General features: G+C 51.0%; 1 protein-coding gene across 2 annotated transcripts in view; it reads right to left on the reverse strand.

Annotated features, from left to right (window-relative positions):
- PSME4 (proteasome activator subunit 4) overlaps nucleotides 1-26,085 on the reverse strand; it is a 1,714,764-nt gene that overhangs the window by 694,397 nt on the left and 994,282 nt on the right. For both annotated transcript variants that reach the window (XM_085612595.1, XM_085612594.1), the window contains one exon: nucleotides 12,645-12,770. In XM_085612595.1, coding sequence (XP_085468721.1) covers nucleotides 12,645-12,770 — 126 coding nt within the window. The remainder of the gene's footprint in view (nucleotides 1-12,644; nucleotides 12,771-26,085) is intronic.

Consider the following 26,085-nt stretch of genomic DNA (forward strand, 5'->3'; position numbering starts at 1 on the left):
CCGAAGATGTCGACTGGAACGGAGGTCGAGGAGTGCGCCATGTTTCGTCTGGCCCTTCGATCTCAAATAGTCTTTTTCGATCTGAAAGACTTGCAGGCGGGACAGCCTCAAGCCTCGTGTTCAGGGGAGAGGCAGAGGTTGCACACCTCATGAAGATCGGTGTGGGGGAATTTGGACCCACATCGATGGCACTTCTTGAATGGAGTTCTTTCCATCAGCCGGGACCGGAGCTTAGATAGGCCCGAAGGCCGCCGTCGATGACTGGAATCGAAGCTGTGTGGAAGAGAAGGTGATTGAAGAGATCAGGATCTGAACAATACCGCGAAGAGCGAGGATTCCGCTTCGATCGTCGAACTGGAAATGTTCGGAACCGGAGCGCGAAGTATTACATGCGAGCCCGATGGCGGAAAAAAACAATCTGAGAATGGAGCTGAAGCCCATGCGCAATACGAACCAAGGGAGGAGTCACCGGCCTCGTGACTTCCAAAAACCACTTTCCAAGAGGAAAAACAAACTGCAAACATCCGGGCCCAACACCAGATGGCGATCTATGCAAAAGTGTGTAATCTGCAGCTCATATGCCTCAACATATACATCCATAAGAAAACAGAGCATCGATTCAGTCGCCAATGCACACAAAAAAATTAGAGCAACAAAGTACTCTCACATTCAGGATTTAAAGTTTAAGAACATCTGTTCAACCGAAGACTTGTGGGTGGAAATAGGACTGAATCAACACAAGTTAATTAACATATTTGCAGCCGGTTTATAGCTTACACGATTAATGATAACGTACTGTTCACACAGATGACAGTGTTTTCTTTACTTCATCTTAACCTTTGTGTGATTTCCTAGTCTCAGGTGGAAAGTCTGGATAGAAAGATAGTTTTTTGCACTAATGCTGAAGCATCCTTTCCTGTGGAGCTTACACATTTAAACTCCCTTGTCTGTTGGGACAAAAGGGAAGGGGTCAGCCAACTGAAGTGAGGAGCAGGATGTTGGATAACCAGGCTTTCTAGCGACAGGTGTGTGGCGAGGAAGCGTGGATTCCCTTGGGCAGGGGTTAGTGTCTTGTTACAAGTTGATTGCCTGAAGCTGCAGAGGTGGGCTTTTCCCAGGCAGCATGGCCATGTTCAACAAGGCCTTGTTAAAGGGCAACAGAAGTTCTGTCGTGAGACAGGCAGGAGAAGTACTTTGGTGAGGATGTTTTTCTTCACATCGAACATCGCAAGCTGTAACTCCCCTACCCTTGCAGCTTTCTTGACCACTGAGTGGTAGGATATAGCATTTGGTATAGTGGGTCTTGAATAAAATTCCATCTCCATCTCTGGGGAGGTGTGCAGTCCACTGGCCGATGATTGAGCCTGCAAACTCAATACTTTGTTGCCTCTCTCATCACCATAACAGTAGAGGCTGAAAGGGCCTGAGTAAGACCCAAATAGGTCATTGATCCGCCGTCTATATGCCTCCTCTTTTAGTAGTCTGAGTTTTCCATCTAAACCTGCTCAGAGGTAGGAGGCTTTGAGAATTGTGGAGGTGGCGCTGATGGATGGTGTTTGGGCCCGGAGGTGTCAAGAGGTTTCTGGGGCATTGCCTTCCACGATGTGGATGACTGCGGCGTGGTATATGGGAACACCAGAGAAAAGGATGGAAGAACGGGTGCAGAGCTCGAACATGGGCAGACTGTAAGGTGCCAGAGGGTCCAATAGCACGTCAGATGGCACAGTGGCTCTAGCAAAGATGCTGTACATGGCATTGAGGAATGAAGCCAGGTCTGAGCCAGGCGCCGGGAATTCCGGTAAAGACAAAAATGAAGTTTGTGAAGCCATTGTCTCATCAAACTCCAGTGGAGGGCCCACATCCACCATCTGCTGTGTGGCACCAACAGGATTCACAAGGACATGAGGTCAAGCAGGTGTAAGATATGCAGGAAGGGAATTTGAGCCGGAGTATGAAATATCGGAATCATCTCCCCAATAACCGCATTGCTCAAAGGAGGATAGGTCTTCATGTGGGTTGTATCAATATTCACCCTTATAAAAGTAAACTACTGTATGGGAAAGAGGTGAGACTATTTGGAATTGATGATTAAGACCAAGTCATATAGGAGCGATATTGCGTGCTGTGGGTGCTTCCTGACCAGTGTGTGGTCCGCTTTCACCAGCCAGTAGTCCAAGTAAAGAAATGTATGGACTTCAGTCCAACTGACAACACCTTCACAAAGATGAGCAGGCTGTCATCAATGCAAACTTTAGTACCTCAAACTGATGGTGCTGCTCAAGTAGTGGTTATGAGCACAAAAAAAATCAATTAATGAAAATAGGTATCCTGAATGTCCAGTAAAGTCAACCACTCTAATGCATTTAAGGCCAACATGACCTGGCTAAGGGACAGCACCTTCATCTATTAATGCCGAATGAACAAGCCCAGAAGGTGGAGATCCAGGATAGGCCTCATCTCTCCAGACTTTTTAAGGGCCAAGATGTAAATGGAACAGAATCTCACCCACCTCCCGTCGAGAGGCACGAACTCTGCAGCCCCCTTTTTCAGTGAGACAACGACTTCCACCTTCATAATTGAGGTGTGTGCTGAACAGCTACCCTGGAGGAAGGCAGGCAGTCTGGAGGGAGACCACAGGAAATGAAGGTTCCCACCCACCTCGATACCCCCCGTCTAGCTAGATGACTCAGCTACCCATTATGGTTGCCACCCAATTGCTGATAAAATGGGAGACCCTCATCCCGTCAGAAGATAATTTTGTGGGTATGGGGGTTGTTGAGTCAGTGGGGGGGGGGGGGTTCAGCAGAGCCTGCAGTTGACAATGGGGATGGATCAGCTTCTACAGGTGTCACTACCTAGATCCGCCCTATTTTAAAAGGTGTTGTGCATATGGTATGGCTTTTGGATGGTTTCATAAATAGAACTGAACAATCCTTGAATTATCATAGAACTTCCAATACTATTGACAGAACTGCCAAGTAAGGGAGGACAATCATAGGGTGTTTGCCATAGACCTATTATTCTTGAAATGCTTCAAAAACACCTTTTTTCCAAACAGCCACTTACCATCAAAGGACCCATCGGACCCATAGGTGCACCAGAGGAATACATGGCCCGTGAAAACACCCCATACATCGCATTGAGATACTGCGAGGGGTCCTGACCTGGATTAGGGAAAGCCGGATACTGGTCAGGTAACACCGGACTCGGGCCTGCCGGCGCCGACGGTGGAACTTGCGGCGTCACAGACTCACCCGGAGCCTGATCATCCTCATCCTGGGCCGGAGTCGGAGACGGAGCCGAAGGACCTGCAGGACCTGGAGAAGCCATCGGCGCCGGAGAGGACGCCGGCACCGGCGAACCAGCCGGAGCCGGAGAAAACACAGGAGAAGATGGAACGGGAGGCGAAGCCGGAACAGGAGAAGGAGACACTGACTCCCTTCGACGCCGAGCAGGTGATTTAGACTTCGACGTCGAGGCCTTGTGATGAGACGAATGCCTCCTTTTCTTCTTATGCTTCTTGCTCTTTGAAGCATGTCCCGAAGTCGACTTGGAAGCCGACCTCGACCTCGACCTGGATCTTCTTCTACCTCTTTTCTCCTTTCTCTTCATCCGGGCGATAAAGAGCTTTGCCTCTCTTTCCTTAAGAGCCTTTGAGCTCATCTTCCTGCAACACGAACATCCTTCAACATCGTGGTCCGATGACAAACACCAAACGCAGTCGTCATGCGGGTCAGTGATGGACATGTGTTTGCCACATTCATGGCAAGGCTTGAAACCAGACTTCCTTGCCGACATTCTCGAAGAAAGACAGAGAAACTTCGGAATAAACACAAAGTAACAGGTAAAGCTACCAGTAACGATTCCCGAAATCCGTTGGCATCGTCGGCGCGGAAAAAAGGGAACTGACGTCATCACGCCGAGGAGGTCTTCTTATGGAGCCGGTGACGTCAGTGGAGTCGCGAGCGGAGCCGTGTCTCTGTGACGTCATCTTCGACCCCATCGGCGTGGACTGCTACAAAAGTTTCCGAATGTTGCTGGCGCAGGGGATATTCACAAGGTGAGGAATCCACTGGCAGATGTATCCATCAGAAACACCTTTTTTCCAAACAGCCACTTACCATCAAAGGGCGTAGCCTGAAGATTTCCTAAAAAATATACAGTGAATCGCATACAAGAACATGGAAGCATTGTGATAGCCATAGCCCAAGCAACAGTGTCAATGAACATAAAACACCACTGTAGGATCTGTTTTGATATACCAGGGCCACCATTCACCAGTTCAAAGAATGGCTTCTTCAAATGTACTGGCAGGCCCCCAATTGTTACGTTTCGTGACTTCCTAGAAGTATGGACATACTGGCCTAAAACGCATGTGGATATTAACTGTTTAAAGAGCTAAGTTCCCGAAGGCTGTCATAATCAGTGTGGCCAAAGTCCTTATCCTCCATAGCCAAGTCATCTGAATATCAACTAAAAATCTCCTTGAAGTGTTCAAACTTTTGGGCCCTTTAGGAGGTGCTCAAAATATAATTCACCATGACCAACTCCAATTCACATGAATGATAATGTCCTCCATCGACTCCTTGGCCGCCACTGTTGTCAGCTGTGTAGGAGGAGTTGTGGTAGACTTGGAGATAAGTACAGATAGAGAATGTGAGCAAACAAGGAAAGGTGCCCAAGCTGATTTCGAAATCTCCTTAGGTGCTGAAGCCCAAGGAGGAGCGCAGTAGGGACGCATCAGGGTCAGAGGCACTGGAATCGCTAAACTTGGGGGGGGAGGGGAGGAGGGTAACAGATTCCCCTTTGGGGATTAGCCTACAAGCTACATAGCCAATAAGAACAGATCCAGCATCGCTAGATGGAGTGCCTTGACCTGTGTGGTTTCAGATGAAGGATCATGGAACTCCAGGAGATGGGTGAACACCCATCGTTGAGAAAGATTCACCGCAGTTGAGGCTTAGAATGGTCTCAGGACCGGGACCACTTCCTTGAAGAGGTCGAGGACGTCACCTTCTTAATGTGCTTTTGTGGGCAGAATGTTGCCTGGAAAGTGACTAACCTTTGTAAGAGTGAGAGTGCTTGTGAGTCTCCCTGGGTGCTATAGGCACATCACTAACAGGAAAGAGGTTCCAGTGTGTGTACTACGTTTATAATTACACATGTTGGGCTGCTTCTCTTTCAACAATAAATTAGAAAGATGTTTTGTTCATCTCAGAAGGGGATCTCTTACTTCATGCCCACTGAAACACATCTTAACTTAAGTGTGAATTTTTTTGTAGGACAAGAGAAGTGATAATGCCTTGATGCACATCACTTAAAAATGGTATGCATCCCTATAAAATCATTTCACTTATCAGGTTAGTGGTTTATGTGAATAATCGTATTGCTCTAATCAATCTACTGATTTGTTATAGTTCACTTCTTAGACAGTTTCTGAGCATGTTATGTGATACATTGCTTTATAATGACAACCAAAAAACATTAAGGCTTTGGCTGTCATCCTTATCGAAGTCCAGCATATAAGGGTACATTTTCCACTGGTGATGGCAAAAATATTTGCCGTTTAGACGCATTATTTTTTTTTTTTTTAAGTTGGTTGCAGTCAACTCTTTCTCCATCATTTGGCAATTCGGTGTGTAATGCACAGGGAGGGAAAGTCCCAGAATATGTCCATCTGTAAAGCAACTTGTGCTCAAGCAGAGCGCTCAGATACCTTCGAGTTTTGTTTGCGCTATATAAAACTACAAAAGAAAACATTGCATCAGGGACTATGATTATTTGTTTAACTGAATCTATGCCATGCAGGTCGAAGGATTCTGCGTTTGCTTGCAGTTCTTTTCTGAAGTTCAAGGACCCTGATGCACATTCCTTTGTGCATTAACTCAATATGAACTTGCCACTTGTTTAACCCTTGCTCAGAATCAGCATGACACAGGCAATACCAGTTGTAAGCCCTGCATAGAGATGCATAATTGGTGCATATGAAAAGGGGCAGAGAAGGAGTAAAATACATGGGTCAAGAATACAGAGTATACACTCTCCATGATGGACGGATGTGACTGAGCATGAAGAATGTTTGTCAGACTCTGTTTCCAGACAGAGATAAAAGAAAATAATTTGGTTTCTCGTTTGGTGTGAGTTCAGCTATTTTCAGTGTCAGCCGTAATGTACGAGTTACTTACCTTCGGTAACGATGTATCTGGTAGAGATGTTGTCTAGACGCAGATTCCTTAACTTACGAGTTACTTACCTTCGGTAAGGATGTATCTGGTAGAGACGATTCTAGCCGCAGATTCCTTCACGTAGAATTATCCCCAGGCATGAGACCGGATCCGGAAACTTTTCTGCCACAGCATCCCTGCATGCCAGGGGCGGGGCGACATCACGCGACTCCGCCCAGGCGTCGTCCGCGTACGTGACATCAGCGAGGTCACATAAGACCGGCCACGGCGCGCCTACGTCCGTTTTCTTCTGAGAACTTTTCCGCACCACAACGCGGAACCACCACATAAAAAACTGTGGAAGCATGGCAACAGTGTGTGAAGAGCAGAAAAATTGAAAAGAAACGGTGACTAACACCACCAGAGTAGTGCCAACACCGCAGAACCCAAGGGCAGGGCAGAAGAAAGAAGAAGAAGAACAAGCAGAAACCTGCGCAGTCACCCTGCCAGCAAATAGACAGCCTCCCATCCCTGTGCCTCGGAGACAAAGAACATGCGTAAACGCATGGCCCATGTAGTGAAGCGCCAGGACACCCTCGGGTATTAGTGCGCTTTATAAGCTCCTAAAATAAATAAATAAATAATAGTAAACCCCCCCCATCCTGAGCAAGAAATGGGACCAGGCCCAAGACAGACAGGGACAACAAACGTCCAAGCCACCCCAACCTAGAGGGCGACCACCCACAAGGGACAAGGGCAAGACCTGGCCAGACGACCCTTAATCAGAGGATAGCAATGGAATGAAGGGAGGTGAGGGAGGACAGGGATAGAAAGCAATCCCCCCCAAACCTGGAGTAGCCAGAGCAGCAGGGCACCGGAGCACCGGAACCCCATCCTGCAAAGAACCAAAGGAGGAATGAACCGCCCCCAGACGGAGTCGCACGTCAAGAACAAGGAAGGCACTCACAGGAGATACAGCCCCCACTGGGAGGCGAGTACCGAAGACCAACCCAAGGGTCCTCGCAGAATAGGGGAGGAAGGGCGGGCTGTGAAGGAATCTGCGACTAGAATCGTCTCTACCAGATACATCGTTACCGAAGGTAAGTAACTCGTACATCTGACAGAGACTACTAGCCGCAGATTCCTTCACGTGGGATAGATACCCTAGCAATACCCCCTGGAAAGGAGGGTCTGCGAAAGGACCCCACCAGCCAATGCAGAACAGAGGGCCCCACAGGGGACCAGATCTGTGGACCAGGTAGAACCTCGCCCTGCCAGGCCAAGGGAACTCCCACAAGCAGGACCCCAATGACGCCAAGGGGATGTAGGAGGGAAAGAAGGCTTGTACACTCACAGCAGAGGAACCAAGGGCAAGGACTGAGAGGCCGAAGCACCCCACTCCCCCACAAGGCAACATAGCTTCCGCCCAATGCCAAGACAGGAAAAGCAGAAGAAAAAGAAGAAGAAGCCTAGAGGGCCCAAGGAAACTAGGGAAAAGAGGGCGAACCCACTCCAGATGGTGGAGGACCTCCAAAAGATGGTCCACCGGAAAGTGAGCCACCGGGTCACCCATGCGCAGGATGCCCACAGCCGTGGACACCGCGTGAGGGAAGGCCGCACCCGCCCCCGTAGGGCCCCGCATTGGAGAAAGCAGCTCCTCTATGGGCGACGGCTGCAAACTAAGGCGGCCGTCCCCGAGGCCAAGCTGCTGCCGGCGCCCTAGCGGCGTCACCTCGTCCTTAGACAGGACCACCTTATTAAAGGACCGAGAGGGGCTCGGGGATGCGACCCGAGCCCCGGCGACCTCCCGCGACACCACAGGGACCCCCGCGGGAGTTAGCAGCGAGGCAGAGACGCCATGGCCTGAAGGAGGTGCCCCAGAGGAGCTGCACCCCAACAGCACCACATCCTCCAAGCCTGGATCCGAACCAGTCGGCACCGGGGCCAGAGGCACCGGCGGCGCCGCGGAGGGCCCTGTGCAGGGCAAGGGATCTGCCGACGCCCCAGGAGGGGAAGGAGGACGAGACGCCAGCGAGGCCTGTAAAGGCGCCACTTATGTCTCCATTTGGACTCTCGATGCCCCAACACCGGGAAATGGTGGATAGGACGACACGCGGGCCGCATCATCCACGGAGAGTTCACGCCCCCCGGGAGCCCGGAAACCAGCCCCCAGGAACAAGCTGCGACACTTACTCACCGGGGAGCGACGCTCACGTGACATCGGAGAAGGCCGAGGACGACGACATCGGCGAACCTGAAGCCGTCTGCCGAAGCAGACCGAGGGGAGGACGTCGACCTGGAGAGACGCGCCGAGAGAAGTTTCATCCGGCCCTCCCGCCGCGACTTCAGCTTCCACTGTTGACACGCCGCACAATCTGTGGTGCCGTGATCCTCCCCCAAACACCACATACAAATGAGGTGAGGGTCTGTCGCCGACATAAGACGCCCACAAAACGTGCAAGATTTAAAGCTCGAGGCATTCGCACACTGTTCCACCAAAAAGAAATGGAAGAAAAAGGGGGCTATAACAGGCCAGTAGCATTGATCGGATCCGCGTTGCACGCAGAAAAGGAAAAAAAACTGACGCCGTGCCGAGGCGGGTCTTATGTGACCTCACTGACGCCACGTACGCGGCCGAGGCCTGGGCGGAGTCGCGTGATGTCGACCCGCCCCCGGCGCGCAGGGATGCTGTGGAAAAAAAGTTTCCGGATCCAGTCTCACACCTGGGGATAATTCTACGTGAAGGAATCTGCGGCTAGTAGTCTCTATCAGATTTAGAATTATCCCCCGGCGTCAGACTGGATCTGGAAACTTTTTGCAGCAGCACCTCTGCGTGCCGGGGGACGGCGCCACACGACACCGCCCTGACGTCATCCACGGACATGACATCAGCGAGGTCATATAAGTCCCTCCCGGCGCGCTGATGTCAGTTTTCTTCGGAGAAACTTTTCTGCGGAGCCACCAACAAAACTGTGAAAGTATGGGAACAGTGTGCGAAGGAGAAAAAATCCGTAAGAGAAAGAAATCGGAGGGTGCATAACACCATCATAAAGGACAGTATCAGACACTGTCTATTTACAAACCAAGAAGTAAAGGATAGAGCAACAACTCCGCAAAGCGAAGCGTGGACCCTCCCCAGAGGCTGAGTAACAAGGGAAGAATATCCAGACAGACAAAGACAGACTGTTATTACAACGTAGAACTGTGTAGGCCAACAAGGGCGAAGCACAGGAAGAACAACAACCTACTGCGAGAAGGCATTACAAGAATGGCACTTCCCCCTATAGTAATGGAAAGCCCTGCAGATCCCAAAAGGAAGACTGAACAGGAGACAAGATCCCCAAGTAGAAAGAGAAGGCGGGAGGGAGGGAGGGAAAGCAATAGGAGAAGATCCCACGCTGGAAGGACCAGGGTGGAGGAATGCAGAGAAAAGGAAGAATAATCTCCCGGTGAAGGCTAAGCAAAAAGCACCACTCTACAGGAAGAGAAGCCACCTGGAGGAAGGTGGCTGCATATTGTAAAATCATAAAAGGGTTGCACCAAATTGAACACCTTGAACGAAGACCAGTGCCAACTGAAATGAGGCAAAGCGGAGAAACCCACCTGGCAAGGTCCTCGCAGAACAGGGAGGATGGGTGGGTGTTAAGGAATCTGCAGCTAGACAACGTCTCTACATGAATGTCAGCAGCCCACATGCCTCGAACACATCATTACCGAAGGTAAGTAACTTGTACATCTGATAGAGACATCTAGCCGCAAATTCCTTAACTTAGAATAGATACCACAGCCATACCCCAGGGGGAGGTAGGTCTGCGACAGAACAACAGGACTTGCCCGAGAGCACTGAGACGGCAACAGAGTGACGGACTAAGAGGAAAGCTGCGGCGGTGCAGCCAGTCAGCAACCCAAGCAGCTCGAAGAGCAAAAGATAACAGGATGCGAGGCATCATAAGACTGCTAAATTGGCGCAAGACCATACCTGTGTGAGTATAAGTAGAAACGGCACTAAGCCATATCCCAGAACGGTAGAGAGAGTACATAACGGAGGGAGGAAGGAGCTGCATAATGCACTAACCACTCCCAGCGCTCAATGGTGCAGTAAATTGACACCAACCAAGCTATAGGACAACATGGAGAGACGTGCTCAGAGCCTACCAGGCGAGCCCACGCAAGGGAGACCGGACAGGCAGCATCCAGGAGGCGAAGAGGTTGGCATCCTAGGCACTGAAGGTGCCTATAGGAACTGAGAAGAACACACAAGCTGTTGAGAACAACATCAGATCTCCAGACCACCACCTCAGACCCGGAGGGGAAATGCACCCCCATAGAAGAGAAGGACTGTGCAGTACATGATCGGGACCGATAAGACTCTAGAAATAGCATCCATGAGCGGACGCCCACCTCAGGGAGTGGAACCCTAGAAAACCTCATTGCTGAAGATGCAGGAATATGCACCGAAGTGCAGCCTAAACGTTGTAAGAAAAAAAAACGCCGTGCAGAACAATGGCAAGGCTGAGTATAAGGCACCAAACTGCTCCCTGAAAAACGAGGATATAGGACCAGACCTCGCAGAAGCGAAGAGAGGTGGAGATGTGTAGAAAGGGATACCCAACAGGCAATCAGAGGAGATATATATATATATATATATATACACGATAGGAGGACCCGCCTGATGCACCTGGGGCAGGAGGCAGCTTCATTTCGAAGCATGTTGAAATACACTGAAAAGAGATAGACCAAGAAAAAAAAACAAAGAAGAGGAGAATGAGGCACACACGCAAGGCTCAAGCAAGGCGAGACCTGTGGCGCGTAGGAGACAGTGCCAGAAGGCACAACACTATAAACCGTCCAACTGTAAACAAATAGCATCAGTAGGCGTAGGGAGCGCAAGGGGACTTCCACGCCTGCCTGGTGCAGAGCGGAGTTGCCCCACCTGAAGTATATCACATCCCCAAGAAAAACAGGGGAACACCTCTTAGGGCAAACCATAGTCAGAGGACAGAACAAAACAACCTGTGGAACACTGCCACAGTAGGCTTACTGCCAGCCCAAAAACACATAGTCCAACAGGCGGACGTTAAATGAAAGGGTAACGACCCCAGGATATGACAACGTGAGATCCGCCAAGTACAGGCCTATTAAGGAGGCGCCGAACTGCCGAATCGGCGTGGGCATCAAACATAAGAACCCCATCAAATGGCAGGTCAACAAGGTGCTCCCGGATAATCTCCGGGAAGACGCCATCTCGTAACCAAGCATGGCGTTGTAGTGCAACCGAACCAGCCATAGCTTGGCCTAAGGAATCCGAGGTATCCAGGGCCGAGCGGATAGTAAATTCTGCAAGATCACGGCCGTCACGGATAAGACGGAGGAGTTCAACATAAGTACCCTCAGATGTGGAAGATATAAGAGACTAGGCAGAGTCCCAAAGGGCAGAAGTAGACCGAGTCAAGACACATACTGTATTGAGTGATCGAAGTGCTGGGCTAGTGGAGGCTAAAATATATCGACCCCACGACTCCAGCCATCTGGACTCCCAGGAGGGAGGGAGCAGCAGCTGAGGCAAGGAAGGAAAAGCAGCTTGCAAAACCAACCCCTAAACGTCTCGATGAACAAATAAGCTAACTGGATCATTTGGAGCAGGGCGGTGGCGGTGCATGATAGAACGAGCCACCGGATCCCCCCGATGCCGGCCGAGCCCAGGTGTCCAGAAGGGCATCATAAAGCTTCGAAAGGCAGAAGCGGCTCTACATTCCCCGAACCGTGGTGGAGGACATCCAACAGAGGGTCAACAGGCAGAGGGACCGAAGGGGGCTGCATACTCAGAATGCGGGCGGCCATGGAAACAACTCTTAGAAATACCGCACCAGCCTAGGTAGCCCTCCAAGGAGGGGACAATAACTCATCTGTAGATGAGGGCTGTAAACTGAGTTGAGTCATGGTGTTCGCCCAGACACCACATGCAGATAAGGTGTGGGTCCGTCGCGGACATTTGCCGCGAACAGGAGGTACACATTTCAAAGCCCGAAGGCATCGCACACTGTTCCAGACGCGAAGTCGTCAAAAGGGGCCAGAAAACAGGCCAGAGGAACCGCTTACTCCGGATATGCGTTGCACGCGGAAAAGAAGGAAACTGACGTCAGCGCGCCGGGAGGGACTTATATGACCTCGCTGATGTCACGTCCGTGGACGACGTCAGGCAGGGGTCGTGTGGCACTGTCCCCCGGCGCGCAAAGGTGCTGCTGCAAAACATTTCCAAATCCAGTCTGACGCCTGGGCATAATTTTAAGTTAAGGAATCTGCGGCTAGATGTCTCTATCAGATAACTACAATAAAACACTGTTTAAGACACTTCAATATTTAGGATGCAATATTCATTCTTTTTGATGGACTTTACCTCAAAATCTACACTGCAATAATTTTTTCTTACACATGCTCCAAGACATTGTTTAGTATGAGTCGACAAAAAATACAAGTTACCTTGAAGAGGCAAAACCGCCGAGGATTGAATTTGTCCTTTCCTTTTCTTTCTTCCAATGATAGAAACTTAATTAACTGGTCAACAAATTTCGAGTCCACAAAATGGTCATATATTATTTGTTCAGCCTGTAAAAGGAAAATGTACATGGTAAGTGATTGTTATTTATTTCAAGACTTGGACAATAAAAACAAACCAATTATCTAAATACTTACCAATTAAAACATATTCATACCATACGTTACACTAACACACTGATTGTGTTGCACAAGTTACTTACTTGTGTAACGATATATCTGTAAGAGACATTAGTTAGTGACAGATTCCTTACCTCAGAATATCCCCAGGCGTCAGACTGGATCCGGAAAGTTTTCGTCAGCAGTACCCCTGCACGTCGGTAGGCGGCGTCGTGCGGCTCTGTGTACGTCATTGGTGTCGTAGTCGCCGAGATGACGTCGTCAGAGCTACTTAGATGTGCCCACGTGCGCGGACGTCAGTTCTGTACATGATTTTCCGCGCCAGGAACGCAGAGCCATGCCACAGACCGACTACTGGTGCATTAAAACTAGGGCCCTGAAAGGGATGACCTCAACCCTAGAGACCAGTTAGCAGAACGGGGAGGATGGGCAGGCGGTAAGGAATATATCACTAACTAATATCTCTTACAGATATTTCGTTACACAATTAAGTAACTTGTGCATCTGAAAGAGACACGTTAGTGATAGATTCCTTACCTTAGAATACATACCCAAGAAATACCAACCCCGGTGGTTGGTCTGTGAAGTGAGATTACACCAGAAAGTCACGGAGAACCCAACAGCCAAAGAAGCTGTCTCTCGGGGATTGACTGCCAAGGCAATAGAGCTTAGTGAAAGTGTGTAGTGAGGCCCACGTGGTCGCCTGACAGATGTCACGCAGTGGGACACCGCGTCCAAATGCAGTAGTAGCTACCGTCGCCCTGGTCGAATGGGCGCGCAACCCTACCGGAGGCTCCTTTGTAGTCAAAGAGTAACAGGATTGAATACACAAGACAACCCAGTGGGAGAAAATTCTCTTGTGCACAGACGGCCTTTCTTGGCGCCCACGTAGCCAACAAAGAGCTGGTCATCCACTCGGAATGGTTGTGTGTGGTCGAGGAGGTAGAATAAAAGCGCACGTTTGGTCCAGACGGTGGAGCCTCACTTCCTCTCTGGAAGGGCGCGGAGGCGGAAGGAAAGTGGGCAGAGAGACAGTTTGCCCCAGATGAAAGGCAGTGACTACTTTTGGTAGAAAGGAGGGACATGGCTGAATCACAACCTTGTCCGGATGAACCGCCAGGAAAGGAGGTTTACACGAAAGAGCCTGGAGTTCACTCACACGCCTAGCGGAGGTGATAGCCACCAGGAAGACAGTGTTCAAAGTTAAGAACCGTAAGGAACAGTTATGAAGAGGCTCATAGAGAGCGCACAGTAAGTATGTGAGAACCAGGTTCAAGTCCCACTGAGGCATCACAAAAGGAATAGGAGGGAAAAGGTGAGTAATGCCTTTGAGAAATCTATTGACAACAGGGGACTTGAAAAGAGAGGGCTGATCAGGCAGCCTGAGAAAGGCTGAAAGAGCAGAAAGGTAGCCCTTGATAGTGCCCAGAGCAGAGCCCTGCTGGGCTAAAGAGAGAAGGAACAATAGGACCTCAGAAAAAGGGGCAGAAAGGGGACCCACAGCCTTTGCTGTGCACCATGACACAAGCTTGTTCCACTGACAGGCGTATACAGTTTTAGTTGAGGGACGCCTGGCTGCCAGAATCACATTACAGACTTCAGGAGGTAAGTCAAATGGAATCAACTGTCGCCGCTCAATCTCCACGCAAGGAGGTGGAGGCTGGACAGGTTCGGGTGGAGGACCGTCCCCTGGTGCTGCGACAGAAGATCCTCCCGAAGAGGCAGTCGGATTGGGGGATCCACGTTCATACTGAGTAGCTCGGGATACCAACCCTTTGAGCCCAGTCCGGTGCCACAAGAATGACTTGGGCCCGCTCGTGCGTGAACCTCTTCAGCACTCTGGGCAGAAGTGGTATAGGCGGAAAGGCGTATAAAACCGCAATTCCACTCGCGACGAAAAGCGTCTCTGAGCGAGGGCCGCCTTGGAAACTCCAACACGCAGAACTGCAGACATTGCGCGGTCTCCTCGGCGGCAAATAGATCTAACCAAGGTTCTCCCCACAGGTGAAAGAGATCTTGCACCACCTCCGAGTGAAGACGCCATTCGTGATCCATTATGCACAGATGGCTGAGTGCGTCCGCCCTGGCGTTCAAAGGATCTGCCAAGTGGTGAACCACCAGGAAAATGCCCTGATGTTCCAGCCATGTCCAGAGACGCAAAGCCTCTTTACATGGGGTCCACGACCCCACCCCGCCTTGCTTGTTGCAGTGCCACATGACGGTGGTCTTGTCTGTGAACACCTGCACTACTCTCCCCTTGACAGAGGGACGGAATGCTTTCAGTGCAAGTAGGATCGCCCTGAGCTCCAAAAGATTGATATGGAGCTTGAACTCCGCCGGAGACCAGAGACCCCTGATCTCTGCCTCCCCTATGTGGCTGCTCCATCCCAGGAGGGACGCGTCCGTCACCACTGTGTGCTCCGGTTGGGGAAGGGAGAGGGGCCTGCCGCTGACCCAACGCTGGTCAGGGACCCACCACTGCAAGTTTGTTTCGTGCACCGCCCTCCGAGATCTGGACTTAGCCGGACAGGTGTCCCTGATGCTGCGTCCACTGGAACTTCAGGTTCCACTGCAGAGCCCGCATATGCCATCTGGCATGATTGATCAGCAGGATGCCATGAGGCCCAGCAGCCTCAGTGTCTTCCTGACAGAAACCCAGGACAAGGGCTGAAAGATTGGAATCATAGCCTGAGTGTCCCGGACACGCTGTTCGGGAGGACAAACCCGAAAGTGCGCTGAGTCCAGAACCGCTCCGATTAAGAGGAGCTCCTGAGAGGGAATCAGATGCGACTTCGGGACGTTGATGGAAAACCCCAGCAAATGCAGGAGGTCGGCCGTAGGCTGGAGGTGGGAGACGACTGCCTGGGGCGAGCCCGCCTTCAACAACCAGTCGTCGAGATAGGGGAAGACTGAAACCCCTGATCTGCGCAGACGATCTGCGACCACTTCCAGCACTTTAAGGGAACACCCGAGGGGCGCTGGTAAGGCCCAAAGGGGGGCCCGGTGAACTGAAAGTGCTCGTGGCCTGCCGTGAACCGCGGGTAACACCGGTGGGACGGCAGGACGTGAAAGTAGGCGTCCTGCAAGTGTAACGCTACCATTCAGTCTTGCAGATCTAGGAAACGATTGACGTTCCGAAGGTCTAAAACACGCTGGATGGCCCCCTATACCAAGGGTGCCGCAACTTCCTGTTTGTAAAGCGTCAAGTGATCCCCCGACATGCGGTGGTACTGACGTGGCAGAGCAGAAGGAGTAGTCTCAAAGGGGAGGAGGAGCCCCTTCGGACTGTTTACAGAACCCACCTGTGTAAAGTGATGGCACACCAGTGAGGGAGGTGATGGCGAATCCAGCCGCCCCCTGGCGTGCGGTGGGTGTGAAACAGTGGACTGAAACAGCAGACTAGGAAGGTTTTGCGGCAGCGGTGGTAGGGGTGGCGGTTGACTGATCTGCCCGCTAGCCCTGGGACCACCGTGCTGTTATACAAATTGCTCTGCCCATGGAGGATGCGGGGTCAAGAGCATAATGGATGGTGAATCCTGCTGCATCTTTGCCCTCGTTAATTGCTTGAGAGAGCACCTTCCAAACCTCCGCTAGACACTATGGCAGCACCTGCGCCACTGTGTCCCACACAGAATCGGAAAAGAGGGCCCTGGACCACTAGACACTATGGCGGTAGGTGCTGTGCGATGAAACTGGGGTTGCCTTGCATGTAAAGGTGCCCCTGTGTGACTTTTAAAGTGCATTATTGAAGGGTAGTAGCAGCTCCGTAGAGGAGGCCGCTGCTGAAGCACTGCAATGAGGAGATTTGCCCTGATTGGCACTGTAGGGAATTTGAGGTTAGGAGCCTCCCCTACGCCATATCACAGAATTAATCCACCACCTCCGTGGCTACGGATGAGGGGTACAGTGTATCAGGGTGTGGAGATGATTCCAGTTTGCTGGGATCCTCCATATTGTCAATCTAGTGTAGATCATCCTCATAGCGAGCTGCGAGAAGGTACTCGAACCCCTCCTAGTATCCCCCTTTTGTCAGGAATAGAATTGGAGGCAGGACAAGGCAGGCTCGATATAATCTGACCTTGGAGGCAACGACACCGAGGCCTGCGCCGATGCCGGATCCGAAGACAGCGCCGAGGCCGGCGCCGATGCTGGATCCGAAGGCGGCGCCGAGGCCAGATCCGAAGGCGGCACCGAGGCCAGATCCGAAGGCGGCGCCGGAGACAACTGCCGCACTGAGGCTTCCGGCAGTGCTACGACCGGAGCCATCGGAGGCACGGAGGCCGGAGCCAACGGCTGCGTCGAGGCCGGAGCCAACAGCGGCGCCGAGGCCGGAGCCAACGGCGAGGCCAAAGCCAACGACAGCGCCGAGGTCGGAACCAACGGCAGCGCCGAGGCCGGAGCCAACAGCGCCACGGGGTATCTTGCTGGCGTAACCGGGGTCAAAGGCAGCGGTACGGGGCCAGAACCACCCAAGGGGTCCGCGGGGCCCAAAGGCGCTCCGGAGGGACCCGATGGGACAAAGAAACGGCCCATGGCCGACAGAATTACAGAAGGTGGACAAAAGAGAAAGCAGCAGGTATGCTGGATAATGCATAGGATTAGCCTCTTGGAATAATCTAGAGGACCGTCTGGCCTTAGATAATCCCCCTTCATCTTGCCTGGAAATGTGTCACCCTCCTTCTTACAAATGTATTGTGCACTTTAGAAAAAATTAAAAGCAGTTATATATAATATAGGAGAAAGATGACTGCTGTTGCCTCCACCTCACAACCGATGATCATACAGCTGTGGTGGATGAGGCACTGGTGGTGGTTGGCATTGTCTTAAGAATCGTGGTCTACTGTACCTTTGATATTCACTGTACTGTTGCGGAAACTGTCTTACTGTTGGTGTTAAACCTAGGAACAGTTGCCCCAGTGCAAGAGTTTCTAAATTTCCCCTCGATCTTTTATGGGGATGCCAGCTTGCGTAGTATTGGCATTTCTTGTTTGTCTTGGTCGCAAAAAGATCGAGTTCTGGCGTACCCCACCGAAAGAACATGTCCTGTAGAACAAGAGGATTGAGTTCCCACTCATGACAACTGGTTGTTAGTCTGCTCAAGGTGTCTGCCAGCACATTGGATACTCCTGGGACGTGAGACGTGATCAGACCTCAGAGTTGCATTGTGCTACAAGGCCCAATTCTAAATTGTTTGCGCCTGTTGAGATAGAACAACTGACCTTGTCCTTCCTTGTTTGTTTAGGTAGTGCATGCTGGTGGTATTGTACGTACAGAGAAGTACCGACGAGCATGCAGTTCTGGAGAGGTATGATAACACTGCCAGATGGATGATCTTCAGATCAAGAAGATTTATATGTATCCTTTTTTCGGAGGCTGTCTATTTGCCACTGATTGAGAGCTCTTGAAGGTGGGCACCCCATCCCTTGAGGGACGCATCCATGGTAATGACGAGATCTGTTCCGCGAGAGAGAAAAGTCATCCCTTGAGAAATATTGGCTGACACTGTCCACCATCACATAGCTTTTATCATTGTTAGGGTTATGAGTATTACATTGTCGAATTAGCTCAGAACTTGTAGCCACTGTTTGTCTAACTACTCTTGCAGTGGACTCATATGAAGTCTGCAGTTTGGTATCAGTGGAATGCAGGAGGAGCACATTCCCAGAAATGACTTGTGCAGTCGGACAGAAACTAACTTTCTTTTGCAAAACCTTTGGGCCAGGAGCCTGGTCTTGTCCTGTCGTTCTGGAGAGACAAAAACTTTGTCTGACTGGGTGTCTAAGAATGCTGCTAGAAACATTAATGTTGTTCTTGGGTTGAGAGTTGTTTTTAAAGATTTGGTATGAGACCCAATTTTTTGAATAACGAAAGGCATAGTGCAGTTACCGATATAGCTTGTTGGTATGTTGTAGTTTTTATTAGCCAATCGAACAAGTTACTTACCTTTGGTAACTCTTTTTCTGGTGGATACAGTATCTGCCTGTGGATTCCTCACCTCGTGAATATCCCCTGCGCCAGCATTCCACGGAACTTTTCTTTCCCAGCACTCCACGTCGACGTGGGCGACGTCATAATGCATCGGCTCCGCTCGCGACTCCGTACGACGTCACCGGAGCCATAAGAAGCCCACGTCGGCGTGATGACGTCAGTTCCACCCATTTTTTCCGAGCCTTCGAGGCGAACAGGTGAACCAACGACAACTCAAAGTATACACAGTATACAGTATATCAACACATATACACAGTATACAAAGGAAAAGGATGCTAAATAAACAAGCATTTCCAACAAATGTACAAGCATTCCAAACAAGACTTATTTCATGGTATTCAAAGGTGGACAACGGGGAGGCGGGTGGGCCAGTGAGGAATCCACAGGCAGATACTGTATCCACCAGAAAAAGCATTACCGAAGGTAAGTAACTTGTTCTTCTGATGGATACATCTGCCAGTGGATTCCTCACCTCGTGAATAGATTCCCACAGCAGTCCCCACTCCCGGAGGAGGGTGTCCACCTTCCTATACCAGAAAGTCTTGCAACACAGAGCGCGCAAAGTGGCCCTCCCTCCTCATCTCAGAGTCCAAGCAATAATGCTTCGCGAAAGTATGGAGGGAGGCCCAAGTTGCGGCTTTACAAATATCTGCCACAGGAACACCCCGGGCCAAAGCAGATGTAGATGATTTTGCTCTAGTCGAATGAGCTCTAATGCCCTCAGGAGGAGTCTTACCAGCCAGGGCGTAGCAGATCTTGATGGCATGGATGATCCATCTCGATAGCGTGCGCTTGTGCACCGCTTTACCCTTCGAATGACCAACGTAGCCAATGAAGAGTTGATCATCTAGATGAAAGTCTTTAGTCCTGTCCAGATAAAAACTCACAGCCCTCTTCGGGTCCAGGCGATGGAGTCTTTCCTCCTCTTTGGAAGGATGAGGACGTGGATAAAAAACAGGGAGAGTAATAGACTGCCCCAAATGGAAAGGGGTAACAACTTTTGGCAGGAAAGCAGCCCTGGTCCTCAGAACCATCCTTTCAGCATGTAATGTAAGAAAAGGGGGTCTAGAACTAAGAGCTTGGAGCTCACTCACCCTCCTTGCCGAGGTTATGGCTACAAGAAACACCACCTTAAAGGACAACAGCCTCAACGGACAGCTATGTAGAGGCTCAAAAGGGGACCCCATCAGAAAGGTTAAAACAAGATTAAGGTCCCACTGAGGCAGTACAAAAGGAGCAGGAGGAAACATGTTTGTAAGGCACTTGATAAACCTCAGTACAACCGGAGATTTAAATAGTGACGGTTGATCAGGAAGGCATAGAAAAGCCGATAAGGCCGAAAGATAGCCCTTGACCGTGGCCACAGCACAGCCCTGCTGAGCCAAGGAAAGAGCAAACTGGGGCACATCAGAAAGATGGGCTTTTAAAGGGTCAATGGATCTCTCTCCACACCATTTAACAAACTTGGACCACCTGTAGGAGTTATTGGACTTGGTGGAGTGTCGCCTGGCCGATAAATTAACGTCCACCACATCAGGCGGGAGAGAGAATGAACTCAGTTTGCCCCGTTCAATCTCCAGGCATGAGGGTGTAAGCTCTGGAGGTGGGGGTGTAGAACCTGCCCCTCCGACTGCGAGAGGAGGTCTGCCCTCAGAGGGAGACGGAGCGGAGGGCACGTGGAGAGGTGGAGAAGATCTGTAAACCACACCCTTCTTGGCCAATCCGGGGCGACCAAAATAACTTGGGCCCGGTCTTGGCGAATCTTCCTCAGAACCCGAGGAAACAAGGGTATGGGAAGAAACACATAAAGGAGTTGCGAGCCCCAACTCAACTGAAACGCGCCCCCCAACGCCCCCTGCATCGGATATTGGAGACTGCAAAATGACGGGCAGTGCGCGTTCTCGCGGGTGGCAAACAGGTCCACCCGAGGGGTTCCCCACATCCGAAAGACGTAACGAACCACCTCCGGATGGAGCCTCCACTCGTGATCGGCGGAGAACTGCCGACTGAGACTGTCCGCACGTACGTTCAGCACCCCGGCCAGATGATTTGCCATCAGACAAATCTGATGGTCCTGAGCCCAGGACCAGAGACGCAGAGCCTCTCTGCAGAGACAACGCGACCCCACTCCTCCCTGCTTGTTGACATACCACATCGCGGTAGTGTTGTCCGTCAGGACTTGAACCGACTGACCACGAAGGGAAGGGAGGAAGGCCTTGAGCGCCAAACGAATCGCTCGCAATTCCAGAAGGTTGATGTGAAGCAACCTCTCCTCTGGAGACCAAAGACCCGTGATCTCCAGATCCCCCAGATGAGCACCCCACCCTAGGGTGGATGCATCCGTTATCACTGTGGCCACCGATGGAGGAAGATGGAAGGGCTTTCCTTGGGACAGATTGCCCTCCACGCTCCACCAAGACAGATCCGCTGCAGTTTCTCCGGAGATCTTGATCGACTCCCTGAGATCTCCATTGTGCTGATACCACTGCCTGCGGAGGCACCACTGGAGCGCCCTCATGTGCCAGCGTGCATGGTTGACCAACAGAATGCAGGAGGCGAACAGACCGAGCAGGCGAAGGACCTTCAGAACTGGAACAACCGCTCCATTGTGGAATAAAGGGACCATTTCCTGAATGTCGAGAATCCTTTGAGGAGGAGGGAATGCTCGACACACAGTAGTGTCCAGTACCGCCCCTATGAACAGGCTGCGTTGAGAGGGCACCAGGTGAGATTTGGGCACATTGATTGAAAAACCCAAGTCGAATAACAGCCGAGATGGTACCTGCAGATGATGCTGCACCATCTCTGGGGACTCTGCCTTCGGAAGACAGTTGTCCAGGTAAGGGAATACCGGAATCCCCGACCTCCTGAGATGAGCAGCCACCACTGCCATCACCTTTGTGAAGACTCGAGGTGTGGTAGTAAGACCAAACGGAAGGACCGCAAACTGGTAGTGTTGCGACCCAACGGTAAACCGGAGATACTTCCTGTGCGACTTCAGGATTGGGACATGAAAATATGCATCCTGCAAGTCGATCGACACCATCCAGTCTCCTTGCTGCAACGCCTGAAGAACCTGCGCAAGGGTCAGCATCTTGAATTTCTCCTGTCTCAGGTAGAAGTTCAAGACTCTGAGGTCCAGAATCGGACGCAATCTGCCATCCTTTTTGGGAATCAGAAAATACCGGGAGTAGCATCCCTGACCCCTTCCCTGCTCCGGAACCACCTCTATTGCACCCTTCTGAAGCAAGGCTAGAACCTCTTTCTGCAGGAGAAGCAGATGGTCTTCCGAGCAATAACCTTGGCAAGGAGGGTAAGGGGGAGGAATCTCCCGAAAGGGAAGGGCGTACCCAGTGTCTACGAGGTTCAAAACCCAAAGGTCTGTTGTAATAGATTTCCAACCCCGTAGAAAGTAGGACACCCGACCCCCACAGGACTTACATGATCCAGGATGGGGGATCTAGGGCTGCTTCCCTGAAGCCTCATTGGGAGTAGAGGAGGAGGACGAAGAAGAGGGGTTGCGTCCAGAACCTCTCCGACCCCTTTGCCTCCCTCTATAGGACCTATAGAGGGGATTCTGTTGTTGCTGCTGCTGAGGCTGTCAGAAGGAGCGAAAGGATGAATTTCCGAAACCCCTAAACTTTCTAAAAGCTGTACCCCTAGTAGGTGCCTGCAGACCCAAAGACTTTGCCGTCAATCTGCTGTCCTTAAATCGTTGTAGGGCAGAGTCAGCCTTCTCCCCAAACAGTTTCTGTCCGTCGAATGGCAGATCCACCAATGTGGCCTGAAAATCCGCAGAGAATCCAGAGGAACGGAGCCATGCCTGTCTTCTCGCGGCTATAGATGAACCCATAATTCTTGCCACCGAATCCGCCGTATCCAGCCCTGACTGGATCACCTGTCTGGCAGCCGCCTGAGTGTCCGCAACCACCTCCAAGAAGGACGCCTTATCACCCTCAGGCAATTTTGGGGCTAAAGATTTTATTGAGTCCATCAAGGCATGAACATAACGTCCCAGCAGGCACGTGGCATTAGATGACTTCAGTGCCATACTTCCTGAAGAGAAAGACTTTTTAGCCGCCTGGTCGACTTTCTTGGACTCCCTATCTGCTGGAGACTGAGGGAAAGCACCCGAAGCATGTTTCGAACAAGAAGCCTGCACAACTAGGCTCTCCGGAGATGGATGCGTTGACAAAAAAATCAGGATCCCCAGGTGCCACCCTGTACCTTCTTGCCACCTGTTTGGAAACCGCCGGAGAAGAAAGAGGTTTCCTCCACATCTCCAAAACCGGCTCCAAGATGGCCTCATTAAAAGGCAACAAAGGCTCCGAAGTTGATGTCGGAGAGTGCAACACCTCCATAAGCAAGTTAGACGTGTACTCCACAGAGGGCAGCTGCAAATCTAACAGATCTGCGGTCTTCTTAATTACCACATGGTAGGGTGCCAATTCATGTGGTGGAGAAGATCTTGCAGAAGTATGTTCCCACTCTGGGGTCGTATCCAAACCACTTGCTTCTTCTACTCCCTCAAATTCATCAGAAGAAGTGTCCACTTCACCTTCCTCCACCTCTGCTCTATACCTTCCTTCTTCCAATACCCTTTGGGCCTCCCTTCTTGATCGAATCCAGGGAGCCGGCGTCGTCGAAGTCGTACGCGGCGTCGGTGGAGCCAGAGGTACCGGAGTCGGCGGAGCCACAGAAGGAGTCGGCGGCGCCGGAAGCGGCGCCGACGGTGTCGGCGTCGAGGAAGGCTCCGAAACAGGATGATCCATCCGAAGCCTTGACGGATCCCCAGTCGGCGCCGGAAAGTGCCACGAAGGCGCCATCGGCAGAAAGGGGGCCTGAGCATAATGCTGCGGCACCCCTAGCGTATACGCCATAGGACCCACGGGACCAGTTGGTGCTCCGGATGGGAAGGCCGCCCTATTAAATATACCATACATGGCATTTAGAAATTGCGTCGAATCGGTACCTGGAGCCGGGAATTGTGGATAAGGAACAGAACCTGTATCCCTTTGTGGAGTATCCGGCGTCGGCTCCGCAGTGTCTTCTACTGGAGCCGCAGAAACATCAGGCACCGGAGTAGGCTCTTCTTGTTCCTGCTCATCAATAGAAACCTCCGACTCCACTCGAACCGGAGACGACGCCTTTGACGGAGCCGGTGACTGCGCCGGTGACTGCGCCGATGAACGCGCTGGAGCCCGCTTCGGCGAAGGAAATCCTCTCGGAGACTTCGAAGGAGAAGGAGAAGGTGACAAGTCCTTGCTTCGACGCCGACGGGGCGAAGTCGACCTCGATTTCCTGTTCTTCGAGGACCGACGTCGAGAAGAATGCTTTCTTTTTTTATGATGCTTCTTCGACTTCGACAACCTCGAAGTCGACGACTCCCGCGTTGACTTCTCCTTCTTCCTTCCACTCTTCTCCTCACCGATCTTTTTCATAAAGAGTTTAGTCTTCCTCTCCTTCAGTGCTTTAGGATTCATCCTCCTACAGCACGCACAATCTTCCACATCGTGGTCCGAAGAAAGGCACCACAAGCAGTCTTCATGTGGATCAGTCATGGACATTAGACCTCCATATTCCCTACAGGGCTTAAAGCCCGACTTCCTCGTCGAAGACATACCAGATTTTCAACAGTAACACAGCAAAACTACAAAGTAGCTAGAGAGCACTGGAAAAAACCGTTGCGCGTTGACGGCGCGGAAAAAAGGGAACTGACGTCATCACGCCGACGTGGGCTTCTTATGGCTCCGGTGACGTCGTACGGAGTCGCGAGCGGAGCCGATGCATTATGACGTCGCCCACGTCGACCTGGAGTGCTGGGAAAGAAAAGTTCTGTGGAATGCTGGCGCAGGGAATATTCACGAGGTGAGGAATCCACTGGCAGATGTATCCATCAGAAATCCAAATACGGGAAGACTTGAATTCCGTCTAGCCTTAGACAGGCGGCCACCGGGGCCATGCACAAATATTCTTGGGGCTGAGCACTTTGAACTTAAAGTGTGTGCCAGCTACATGAAAACTAAGGTATCTCCAATGGCTGTGATGGATTGGGACATGAAAGAATGCGTCTTGAAGGTCCAGAGCGGTCATGTAGTCCCCATGATTGAGTAGGTGTAAAATGTCTTGCAGGGTGACCATCCAAAATTACTATTTTTTTCAGGTATTTGTCCAACTGTTGAAGATCCAAAACTGGGCGCCCGCCAATCTCCTGTTATTCTCCTGATAAGGAAGAAACGGAAATAGAAGCCCATGTCCCATTTCAGGACCTTCTCTATCGCCCCTTTCTGCAACATGACAGCGACTTCTTTCAATAGCTGTTTCCGATGTGGAGTAACCGTCCATTTTGGAGGCACATTCAGTGGTTTGCTGACTAATTCGAGGGTATGCCCTTGAGCTATGATGTCTAGGACCCACTCGTCTGATGTTATCCTGGACTATTGGTTAACATAGGAGAAATACGTCCTCCTAGTCGTTTCTTGGATTTGGGGAAGGTAGCCGGCTGAAAGGAAACATCATTGTTTACTATTGACATCTAGTTCCCTGGTGGGCTGTTTTCTTCTAGTTGTTTGATTGGAAGTCCCTATAGGAAGCTGTCTGTATTGCTGCGCATATAGAGGCCTGTATTGCCCTTGGTAAGGCTGATATTGTTGCCTATAATTCTGGAATCCTCCTCTGCAAGAGTAGGAACTTTTTGCTCTGGCTCCTCGAAAGGGTTGTTTGTGAAATTGCAATTATCCCAGGGACTTGGGGTTGTCAGTATCTGCCTTAATGGTTTGCAGAGTTTCATCAATGTGTTTTCCGAACAATGCTTTCCCATCATAGGGCATGTCCAGGATATCCGTCTGGACGTCTGGTCTGAATGTTGTCACTTGTAGCTAGTACAGCCCGCGAAGGACAGCTGCTCCAGCCAGTTGCCGGAAACCTGTTGAAGATATATCGACGGCACAGTCGTTAATCTCCGAAGAAGCTCATTCACCTCCTAGGAGAATCTTCCTGGTATCAGGTGTAGAATCGTCTAGCAGTAGATCGATATATTGCGCCATATACAACCACATTTGCCTGTCAAATCTCCCTAGAATTGCTAGAGAATTTGCTGCTTATTGCCACCATACTGGAAGAAACGTTTCCCAATTGTGTCCAGGAGACGCCCTTCACTATCTGGTCGTGTTGTGATAGGGGTAGCAGGATTTCTGGAGCATCTCTGGGCTGATTGACAGATGACAGAATCTGGTCTTGGTTGTCCGATAAGGCATGC

The sequence above is a fragment of the Triturus cristatus genome, chromosome 6 (genome assembly GCF_964204655.1).
Source record: "Triturus cristatus chromosome 6, aTriCri1.1, whole genome shotgun sequence".
NCBI classification, from domain to species: Eukaryota; Metazoa; Chordata; class Amphibia; order Caudata; family Salamandridae; genus Triturus; species Triturus cristatus.